The sequence below is a fragment of the Mytilus galloprovincialis genome, chromosome 5 (assembly GCF_965363235.1).
Source record: "Mytilus galloprovincialis chromosome 5, xbMytGall1.hap1.1, whole genome shotgun sequence".
NCBI classification, from domain to species: domain Eukaryota; kingdom Metazoa; phylum Mollusca; class Bivalvia; order Mytilida; family Mytilidae; genus Mytilus; species Mytilus galloprovincialis.
In genome coordinates this window covers 18,926,877-18,939,561 of record NC_134842.1, presented here as the reverse complement: position 1 = coordinate 18,939,561, position 12,685 = coordinate 18,926,877, and the positions used below count along the sequence as shown (strand labels likewise).

The window sequence follows — 12,685 nt, the reverse complement described above, 5'->3', positions numbered from 1 at the left end:
GATCATTTTGAAAAAAAAATCCTTAAGCAATAGAAAATTATCTATAATAAATATTTAAATATACATGAAATGAAAAATTTGAATAAAAGAATGTATCCATGGGACACGTATCAGCTCCTTTGGCCCTAAAAATTTGTTTGCCCTGTAGTCCTTCGCCCTGCGTTTGTTTGCCCTACTTTAATAACCCAAAAATTATATTTAAGATTAATGGTTTCAAATACATTTATATTCATGCAGTTAATGGGGTTTTTGATTATGTGATTACTTGGCCGTTTTTTTTAATGATTATTTGATTATTAAGCCAAATATTTCATGATTATTTGATTACCTAGGACTGTATTTTTAGTTTATGATTATTTGATTACTAAAGATAAGCAAATATTTAATGATTATGTGATTATATTGGCAAAAAAATGGTGATTATGTGATTACTAGGACCCCCCCCCCATGAGGGGCCTCAGTTAACTTTGTCCTCAGTTATTTATATTAAATATCTTGTCTTCATGTACTCTACAGTGCAAATCAAAAGAAAACAATTATCTGGTATATGTAGCAGCAATGCAACATAAATAGTTTATGGAAATCTCAACGAACGGTACACATTTTGCTTATAGTATCTGAGACATGGACGACCACTGATCTATTAAAAGAAGTTGAGGTCAAGTAAAAAACTGTCTGACAGAAACCAGGATCTTACAAGGTAAGCAAATACCAAATATAGTTGTCCTATAATAAGTAAGGAATTACAAATATGAAGAGAATCTAATCTTTTTTTTCAAGCAGTCATTAAACCATGAAAATGAGGTCAAGGACAACGGCAGACAGAAACAACATAGCATAAGGCATCTATATAATGAGTATTAAGGATCCAGGCCTTCTACCTTCTGAAATATTAAGCTTTTAAGAAGTTTGTTAACATTGATTTCTTCAGTGCTTCCGGAACCTTATCCTTATGTCTTAACTTTCTGTGACAGAAGTCTCAGAATGGACAATTAAAAAATCAAGGTGAATGGACCCAGAGCTAACAAGTATTAGGGCAAACAGACTCAGGTTAAAAATTCACTAGGGCAAAATGGCCCAGATTTTACGAGACACAGATGCCCCTGCGTGTATGTATTCAAGAGTCAGTAAACTTTTGAGCATTAAAACAAAAGGTTTGGTTAGTATATACAACAGAAAGAGTGTGGACAAATGATTTTTTTACAGTTTTAAAAAGACATAACTTAAGAACAGTAATAGAATGCACAAAACGGTAATTTCAAGTTGGAGCCAAATCCTATTAATTTCTTCTTTCAGAGCCTTGTTCTCCTCTTCAACAGATCTTTTATCATTGTTCACAACCCTAATTTCTTCATTAGCAGCTCTGATTTCATCTCTAACACCTCGATTTTCCTGTCTAAACTCTATATTCTCATCTATCAGTTTTTCTGCAAGTAATATATAACAACATAATAATTGTGTGCTTCTTACATTTTAATTTTTTCCCTAAGTGTACTTTATATTTTCGCCCTTCAAACAAAATTTTTAACAAAACTAGAGGCTCTAAAGAGTATGTGCAGCTTACATGGATCTATATGCACTTTAAACAACAGCCACTCTCCAATATGTAAGACTAGAATATAATTCACTACTAAAATCTCTCATTTTTCTTAAATTGATTTATAGTTTCTCTCTATTGTTGTTTGGCACAAAATGAAAAGATAATACATTTGTAGATTTACTTAATAATTTAGGTCAGGAATTTGTGTATTTAGTTAAGAGTGTAAAAAATTGTGCCTATGTAACAGGTCATGATATATAAACTGCAGTGAATTTTAAGACTGGAGTTGATTCTAATTAAAAAGTGAGTGTAATTGTTTTGAAATCATGACAGTTGATAATTTACAGTTATTGCATCAAAAGGGAAAAATTAGATTAATTGCATTTCAAAAAAGTTTGAGAATCAACTTGGATGATCTTAGATATATCAATACACATCTTAACCCAAATTATGTTCAATAAATTAAATAAGCATAAGATACTAGAAAAATACTTACTTCTCACCAATTGATTAAATTGACATTTTCTACTTTTCACAATAATTCAGAAATAGTTAATTATCAAAAATTTAGATTTACAAAGGAAATATATGCAAGTGTTTATCTAAAAGGAAGAAATTGTTCACCTAACCTTATCTTAATTTAAGGACAAATAACATATGAACAGTTGGAAGTGGATGATTAAAATGATGTATAAAGTTTTAAAAACACCTTATTAGTTTCATGATACGTCTTAATTCAGTGTAGTATTTTGCACCATCTCCAAAACCAGAGTTATCACAAAGACCCAGCATGACTGAATCAACGAGTTTAAGTTAAATTTTTCTAGCTATATTCATATATTTATTTTCATTTTTGTTTAGCATTTCCACCATGAAACACCAATAAAATTGAGAATGGAAATGGGGAATGTGTCAAAGAGACAACAACCCGCCCAAATAAAAAACAACAGCAGAGGGTCACCAACAGGTCTTCAATGTAGCGAGAAATTCCCGCACCCGGAGGCGTCCTTCAGCTGGCCCCTAAACAAATATATACTAGTCCAGTGATAGTGAACGCCATACTAATTTCCAAATTGTACACAAGAAACTAAAATTAAAATAATACAAGACTAACAAAGGCCAGAGGCTCCTGACTTGGGACAGGCGCAAAAATGCGGCGGGGTTAAACATGTTTGTGAGATCTCAACCCTCCCCCTATACCTCTAACCAATGTAGTAAAGTAAACGCATAACAATACGCACATTAAAATTCAGTTCAAGAGAAATCCGAGTCTGATGTCAGAAGATGTAACCAAAGAAAATAAACAAAATGACAATAATACATAAATAACAACAGACTACTAGCAGTTAACTGACATGCCAGCTCCAGACTTCAACTAAACTGACTGAAAGATTATGATTTCATCATATGAACATCAGGCACAATCCTTCCCGTTAGGGGTTTAGTATCATACCATCATAACATATATGAGAAGAACATAACCCGTGTCATGCCAACAACTGTTTTTAGAATAAATGTGTTTAGTTCCGATGCAAAGACCTTATCAATGACTCAATATTAACGCCAAAATATGCAATCTTTAATGACTTGACAACAGTATCGTAATTATATCCCTTCTTAATAAGTCTATTCAAAGGTTTTGTAAGTTTCTGAGGTGAATACTGACACCTTTGTGCTTTATAAAGAATATTACCATAAAAAATTGGATGTGAAATACCTGAACGTATTAAAAGTCTGCATGTTGAGCTATATTTACGAATAATGTCTTTATACCGATGATAAAATTTAGTAAATGTTTTGACTAGTTTGTGATATCGAAAACCCTGGTGTAATAATTTTTCAGTAATACATAAATTTCTCTCGTTAAAATCTAAAACATTGTTACATACACGAGCGAATCGTACAAGTTGAGATATATAAACACCGTAAGATGGTGACAAGGGGACGTCACCATCTAAAAACGGATAATTAACGATAGGAAATGAAAAATCATCCCTTTTATCATAAATTTTAGTATTCAGCTTTCCATTAGTGATATAGATATCAAGATCGAGAAAAGGGCAGTGGTCATTGTTAGTATTAGCTTTATTTAAAGTAAGTTCAACAGGATAAATTTCATTAATATACATACTGAAGTCGTCATTATTGAGAGTCAAAATATCATCCAAATATCTAAAAGTATTATTAAATTTGTTTATCAGATGTTGTTTTGATGGGTCTTTGCTTATTTTTGTCATAAATTGTAACTCATAACAATACAAAAACAGGTCCGCAATAAGTGGTGCACAGTTAGTCCCCATTGGAATTCCGATAATCTGACGATATACGGAATCCCCAAAGCGAACAAAAATGTTATCTAGTAAAAATTCAAGGGCATATATAGTATCAAAGCATGTCCAAGTTTTTTTGTTTATTGCTACTAAAAAATGACCTAAAAGAGTTTGAACATATATATTCACATTCTGATTTTTTGAATGCCCATTTAATTAGGTGTGTGAATTTTTTCTTAATGAGAATGTGAGGCAATGTGGTATACAGGGTAGAAAAATCAAAACTTTGAACAGATTCAAAATCACCAATATAAGCATGCAATTTATCAAGTACTTCCAACGAGTTCTTGACACTCCAAACGTAATTTATTCCACTATTTTCGAAGGCCTTATTTGAACAATTTATTATCAGGTTTTTAATTGTACCAAGTGTGCTGGTAAGAAGAATAGACAATTTAGTAGTTGAACAATGGCTTGAAGACGAAATAAATCTATATTTGTAAGGGGTTTTGTGTAGCTTCGGAAGCCAATACATAGTTGGGACTTTCATTGTATTTGGCTCTGCTTGTAAAGCGGTGCTAAAAGTTTATGTTTGTTACAGATTTGGTTTTCTGAAAATGGAGTCAGTTGGAATGTTGGTGAATTGGTGATTTCCTTTTTCAGAACCTCAATGTAAAATTTACGTCAAACAATAATAATATTATTAGCAGCTTTATCTGCCGGGACAAAAACAAATTCCTTGGCTAGTTCTTTTAGTTTATGTTTGATACGAGAAATAGGTTTATTGTTGTAAGGGTTTATAGTAAAATGTTCTTTAAAATGTTGAATACGTATATCAACTATCTTCATTACTGAATTAAAAAAAGAGTCCAAAGATTTTTTGTCAGCTTTTTCCCGTTTTATCCATTTCATACAGTAATTATGGACTGAGTCGTGGATGATATTACGACACTCATTCCAATTAATAATTGACAGGGGACGATATTTAGGTCCTTTACTGAGGAATGATTTTAACTCTCGGTCTTGAACGATGTTAAGATCTCCTGTTATAACATGGGAAATGGGGCCATAAATATATTCGGAATTACTGCAATTACATGAAGTAGGTGTATTTTCACTGATATTAACATCTTTACACAATTGACTATAATTAAACACAAATTTCCGGGTAGATTTCTTGTAAATATAACAAATAAGAGGTAGCTCAGTATTGTCAAAATATCCAGGAATTTGTTCTTTAACAGAATGGTCGTTAAATATACCGGCAATATTTACAAAATCAAAGCCTTTATTGACATACTTAATTTTAATAAAATGTTTTTTATGATCTTCAGGGCGATCAATTTTGGGAAATAATTTAGAATAACAATATGCCATAATAATTTGAACAATTTCATACTTAGGACTGCTATATGAAATTGTGTTGCAATCCTCCAAAATTTTATTTAACTTATTAACCGGTAACGAACAGAGTTTTGTTAACAGATAATGTCTGCCGTTGTTTTTTGAAATAGAAATTAGGTCCGAAATATTGGTATGATTGGCCCCGAATCTTCTTTGATTGCGATTTGTTCTACGTTTAGAAACTATATCCAAAATGTTAACGGAATTGGTTCTAGATATATTACCAATTCCCATGATATTATCATTTAGACCGAGAGGGTAAACTGTCTGTAATTTTACCAATGTATGCAGGTACAAGTGATATCATGTTCTTGTATTTAATTTTGTGGTCTTGTTAATAATTTATAAATATCAAAAGACAGGGCTATGAATCAATCAAATTAAGGTCATCACTCAAGAAATTTAACTGTCGCAATCATGAGCTGATTGGCCATTATGACAAAAGTGTGTCAGAAACATATCTGATATTCTTCCTCAGTCATAATAACCTTTCATCATTACCGAACTGAACAAAGAAATAACACAACTGGTGCCGTATACAGGAAATGCTTACCCTTCCGGGGCACCTGATTTCACTCCCGGATTTTAGTGGAGTTCGTGTTGTTTTTTTATTTCTTATTTATTACTGTTGATGTAAATGTCCTTTGGTTTTGTGAGTCATTGTTTACTCCTTGGTTTTGATTGTTATTGTCTTATTATTCACACCTTATAGTCCAGTGGCTATATCCAATATTTTGGCACATACCTCAATTATTTTGGGTGTATGATGACTTATAATACATTTTATGTCAACATTTTCATCATTGTGCTCTATAAATACTTCTTTTAATGTCAACATAATTTTATTCCATGTGAGTGTAATCACGATTTTCTAATCAATTAACTGCAAGTTTCTGGTGAACAAAGCAATTTGTGATATCAAATATATATGTTTAAGTATAACATTGCATTAGGCCACATAAATGAATTTTGGATTCATATTCCTCGCTTGCTATATCTTTTCCATAAATTTACCATTTAATTTACATTTTCAAACATTTCTGTTAATGATCAAACAATTTCATTGGAACTAACCAAACAAATAATTTTATGTGGTCAAATATTGTGGTGCAATATTATTTACCAAAAGACTTTTTTCTTGTAGGCATACCTTCCCAATTGTTTATAAATTCACAGAACTCCATCAGAGCAGGTTGTCTATCTAAAATGACAAATCAATTATAATATTATTAAACAATATTTATAGGGTAAACATCAACTTTGTGACTTTTTTTACTGTCCTGATTGTCAGTCTTTAACCATACATGTCTCTTCTCTCTATAATTACTCATCAGTAGCCAAAACCTGGTTAAAAATCTTTGTGGACATAAAACATTCAATTGAGGTAGACATATTGTTTCTATTTGTCAAAGGTAAGACATAATTAAAGGAACACCTTGTGCGATCTTTATTTTTATCTTACTGTGGCCTGAAGGGCCCCATGTGAGTTTATGTCATCACTTGGTGTCTGTCTTCGTCCTTTGTCAAAACTTATTAAAAAATGTTCTCATCTAAAACAACTGGGCCAAATACTTTAACTGGATGTCCCTTAGGGTATCTAGTTTATAATTTGTATACATAGTTTCAATCAATCAATAAACATGGCCACCATGGCTAAAAATAGAAAATAGGGGTCATGCAAATACAGTCTTTGGTGTATATTTTCTTCTGACCATATTGCTGTTTTGTGAAATTTATAAACTTTTTATCATCAAATGTCCACTCCTAAAAAAGACTTCAATGTTTTTTTCAAGCAGGGTCATTTGTGTTGTTCAGACACATTTTGTTTTTTTAAGCAGTCCCTGAACCTGGAAAATGAGATCAATGACAACAGACAAACTAAAGCCAAAAACTTATCAACATTAGGCATCTGTATGAAAAGTATGAAAGCTCCAGGTCTTCTACAATTTGAAATATAAAGCTTATAACACATAAGTTAATGACGCAGCCACAACCATCACATAAAAATGAAGCCTCTATGTTTAGCATTATGCAGGCAAACAAAGACAAAGACTACAATTTTTTTTAATGTTTGAAACTAAAACATAATTTTTAGTTCTATCTAATTCATAACTATAATGCCCCTTTAATCCTACAATGAAATAGTTAACTGACGAGTCAATTGAACAGCTTATTTTATTTACAGTTATTATTTTTTTTTACAAAAAACCTTGTTTATTTGACATACTTTATCTCTTTATAAAATATATATGAAAACAGTCCTGTACCATGTGAAAGTTGTTACATATGTTAATTTTAAAAAAAAGTCTGATAAATATTGAGTATTCATCATTTTGGTATTCAGGTACACAAAACAATCTGAGAATCAAATGCTCCTTATATTTTAGAGGATAAAAATACCCAGAAATTCAACAAGAAGCTCAAAGGAGTCTGAACTTGCTTCTCTGTTATGTTTGCATAAAAATGATACAGTGATTGCTAACATACATCATGATCGAGACTTGTTATTTTCAAAGTCTGTTAGAAAATTTCAACATATCAATAAACAAGCATTCTGAGAGTAACACCTGGCTATACATAGTCCCCTTCCAGCTAACATGGCTAAAAATTCATTGTACTGGAATAAAATGCTAACTTTATCTATAACTTATCATGATGTAATTAAACCAAATATCAAATCAATATATATCTTCAAGCATCACTAAGAAAACCTGATTATGTGCACGAATTTTCAAAGCCAAAGACTGTAACTCTGAAAACAAAATGCTTTGCTGAGTGAGCCTGACATGACAGCAGTTGTTGAACCCTGAAAAGTTGGGGCAAATTTGTACACAATATTCAAGCTTGGTACTATCTGAATTTGGATTGTGTTTAAATTTTTGCCATGATATAGGTTTCTGACACAAAATAAATGTGGTCAAAGGTTTTACAAATTTAATGTGCAATACTGTACATGTTCAATTGAAGATTTCTTTTTGGAACATTTCAAAAATTTGAAATTTGAAAAATGTTGGAACCCCCCAAAAAATTTGGCAAAAATTAGCGGAGCGGAACCAAACTTAAAACTTTATCTGTGACTTATCATGGTAAGCTCACATACCAAATATCAACCCAATATCTAACAGCTTTTAGAAAAAAAGTCTGTATAACTGTGATTTTCAACAATTTATCAAAGTCCATAGCCCTGAATTTCGGCAAAAATAAGCTGAGTCGAACAAAACTTAAACTTGATCTGTAACTCATCTTGGTTAACTCACACACCAAAAATCATCCCAATATCTGAAGGCATTTAGAAAAAAACTCTGTATAATGGTTTGTTGCGGAATGACGGAATGAACAAAGCCCATACCCCAAAGTCAGTTATAAAAGGCCAAAAATGACAATGTAATACAATTCAAACAAGAAAACTAACGGCTAATTAATGTAAAAAATTAAATTGTCTGAATTTTCTTAGTTCAAGGACCATAATTTGCACAATATCATCAGATCAGAACAAGACTTAAACTAGATCAGTGACCTACCATATATCAAATCAATGTCTTTGAATTCAAGCATGATAACAAAAAGTGTGGAAAACTGACTTGCATAAATCTTAAAAGTCCAAGGACCATTTCTCTGCACAAAATTATCAGACCCCATCAAAATTCGAACTTGATCTGTAATTTGTCATTATAAAACTATATACCAAATATCAAATCATTATCTTCATGGAAGAGGAAAAAGGGTAGAAAACTAATTTGCCCAATTGATGGACGATCATACAGACAGACAGAGTGCAAACCTATAGTCTACTTCGACATCGTCAGTAGGGGATTAATAAATCAAGAGAATAAAGAGTGTATAAACAATATTAGTGAACAAAAGTGCAGCCCTTTACAACATGTACAAATGATAAGAAGTGAATATTAAAATTGAAAATTTGTGAGTTCAAGTTCAAACTACATACATGCAACTTACCTAGCTTGAGAATCTATTAAATATGTATTTTGAAATTGAAGCAATTTTAAAAATCACCGTGTTAACCATTGAACCATTCTAATGTGGATAAAATAAAAAGGAAAATAACAAAAGTAACACGCAACTCCAAAAAAAATCAAAACGGAAATGCCAACTCCATTCAGACAAATTTATTCTTGAATATTAGTCATCCTATTTTATAATCAATTGATAACATGGATAATATCTGTTGATAAATTAGCATTTGTAGTAATTTACATTTTCCTGAAATGACGAACAGGAATATACATAGTAAAGGTGGGGGGGGGGGGGGTTTCGGGTTCTTAATGGTTGACAAGTTCTAAAAAAGTTGGGGTTGATGCCCTGGGGACTCTCGCTTTATTTCATTTGGTTTGTTTAAATGTCCCATACAACAATATATAGGGGGAGGGGGGAATTAGAACTTGACCGTTTGCAAGTTTTCAAAAAAGATCAGGGGTGGGGTTACCCCTTGGAACTTCCCCTATATTTCATTTGATTTGTTTTATTGTCCAATAAAGGATTTTATATGGTACAGAGGAGGGGATCTCAACTATTAACAAGTTCAATAAAAAAGGTATGTAAAATATGCAAAACAATCAATGTCAATGAACCGTGACAGAAGCACAGGAAAAAATTAACTCCTTGGAAATGAGATATGCCAAAATTTTTTTAAACTGCATGAAACTTAACATCATTAGCTCATCATACATGGTTCTCAATTAACTGGCCTATTCACAAACTAAACATACTAACTATAGATGCAACAGTTCTTAAACAGGTCAAATAATCTCAATATAAATAAAATGTGGCAATGCAAATAATACAACTGCATACCAGATATTACTACTTACCATATGTTGTTTCACTAAAGACTGACCTACCAAATCACAAACATCAACATGTAAACCATTAGCAAGTTTTAAAGTGGACAAACCATAAAAGGAGTGATGGACCAAATAGTATCTCTTAAAATGAGATTTGCAAATGCTAATACAACTTCATACTAAAAATTAACACCTTTAAACTAAAAACCATCAGATTGCCTTTTTTCTGCATTTTTATAGATATGATATATATATATCTGTGTCAACAGTTTATTTTATTTTATTTTATCTTTTATTTGTTTTTCAATAATCAGAATTGTGAATTCCCCCATACACTACTACTAATTATACAGTTGAAAAACTACTAATACTAGTCGCCCACCAGGCCCTAACAAAATTAATTCAGAAGGTGTTCAAACATATAAAGAAATCCCAGTGAAAATTTGTGAAGATTTTATTATGATACCATGACATAATATTCACAAAAACATACCTTTTTGTTCAATAAACTTATTGATGGCAAGAACAACATCTCTTTCTTGGAACTTAGCTTCGAACCATTCTTTAATTTGTTCCTGGATTTCAAGGGTCAGTTCTTCGTCATTTTCAACTACAAAATTTCAAAGTTTTATAACGCATGTAACAATCAATCTCGTTAATCTGACTAAACAAGTAAAACTGAGAGCTACTGGTTACTGATGATACTCCCGCCGAAATATTTTGCTAAACAGGAAGTTGTTGAGTGATGAATCTAACAAGAGGCTGTCACAACGACAGCAAACCGGATTTATTAACATTTATTTGTGTCCTGGCAATATCACAAGAACCATTACTGATGAATGGTGAAAGTGAAAATCGTCAATATCAAATTTGACTTCCATTTTGTCATCAGTATCAACATATTAAAATTTGAAAAGCTTAGATTGAATGGTTCATGAGTAAATGCAATAAAGTGAATGGAAACGCCATTTTACGATCTTTCAAGAACCATAACTCCTGATTGGTAAAAGTCAAAATCGTCATTATTGAACTTGACCTCTATTTTGTCATCAGTAACAACATATAAAAATTTCAAAAGCTTTGGTTGAATGGTTCATGAGAAAATGCATGGACACGACTGGAAACACCATTTTTCAATCTTTCAAGAACCATAACTCCTGAACGGTAAAAGTCAAAATCGTCATTATTGAACTTGACCTCCATTTTGTCATCAGTAACAACATAATAAAATTTGGGAAGCTTTGGTAGAACAGTTCATGTGTAAATACACGGACACAACTGGAAACTCCATTTTTCAATCTTTCAAGAACCATAACTCCTGAACGGTAAAAGTCAAAATCGTCATTATTTAACTTGACCTCCATTTTGTCATCAGTCACAACATATTGAAATTTGGGAAGCTTTGGTAGAACAGTTCATGCGTCAATGCACAGACACGACTGGAAAAACCATTTTTCAATCTTTCAAGAACCATAACTCCTGAACGGTAAAAGTCAAAATCGCCATAATATTGAACTTGACCTTCATTTAGTTGTCAGTAACAACATATTAAAATTTTAAAAGCTTTGGTTGAACGGTTCATGAGTTAATGCACGGACAACATTTGATTGCCACCCGCCCAACTGCCCAGCCGCCCGCCCACCCGACAGCCCGGCCACCTGCCGTACATCCCCAAATCAATAACCGACATTTTTGTCACAAAAATCTGGTTACTTTTAAGAACCATAACTCCTGAACGGTAAAAGTCAAAATCGTCATTATTGAACTTGACCTCCATTTTGTAATCAGTAACAACATAATAAAATTTGGGAAGCTTTGGTAGAACAGTTCATGTGTAAATACACGGACACAACTGGAAACTCCATTTTTCAATCTTTCAAGAACCATAACTCCTGAACGGTAAAAGTCAAAATCGTCATTATTAAAATTGACCTCCATTTTGTCATCAGTAACAACATATTAAAATTTGGGAAGCTTTGGTAGAACAGTTCATGCGTCAATGCACAGACACGACTGGAAAAACCATTTTTCAATCTTTCAAGAACCATAACTCCTGAACGGTAAAAGTCAAAATCGCCATAATATTGAACTTGACCTTCATTTAGTTGTCAGTAACAACATATTAAAATTTTAAAAGCTTTGGTTGAACGGTTCATGAGTTAATGCATGGACAACATTTGATTGCCACCCGCCCAACTGCCCAGCTGCCCGCCCGACCGACAGCCCACGTACATCCCCAAATCAATAACCGACATTTTTGTCACAAAAATCCGGTTAAAAACTCATCACACTGTATAGCTGACTTATATAAACCCTGAAACCAAATTTCAGAAATCCATGTATTATAGTTCCTGCGAAAAATGTGACGAAAATTTTCAACTTTTAAAGTGGGAGTACATGTATTATGATAAACTCAACAAAAATATATTCAACATCCTTTACAAAAAATGTAATTCATCTAAAAAATATTAATTTCCTGAATTCATCATTTGTGATATGCTATTTCTCCAATCATCACATTATAAATTTCCAATTTATAACATGATGATTTCCATAGTGATTATATGGTGGAATCTGTTCCTCTAATGTTTGTTAGATAAAATTTTATTTTTCTTTCTTTTTCAATGCATATGATCTGCAAAAAGATGTTCCCGTTATACGTGACTTTA

At 32.1% G+C, this 12,685-nt stretch overlaps 1 protein-coding gene across 2 annotated transcripts in view; it reads right to left on the bottom strand.

The window, feature by feature from the left end:
- Nucleotides 1-633: 633 nt before the first annotated feature.
- Nucleotides 634-12,685, bottom strand: part of LOC143075321 (uncharacterized) — a 28,251-nt gene continuing 16,199 nt past the window's right edge. The window contains exons 3-5 of one of the 2 annotated variants that reach the window (XM_076250704.1): nt 10,510-10,626; nt 6,338-6,415; nt 634-1,427 (exon numbers count right to left, since the gene is read on the bottom strand). In XM_076250704.1, the coding sequence (XP_076106819.1) occupies nt 1,201-1,427; nt 6,338-6,415; nt 10,510-10,626 (422 nt within the window). In that variant the 3' untranslated portion in view covers nt 634-1,200. The remainder of the gene's footprint in view (nt 1,428-6,337; nt 6,416-10,509; nt 10,627-12,685) is intronic. The other variant, XM_076250705.1, reaches the window with a different exon arrangement.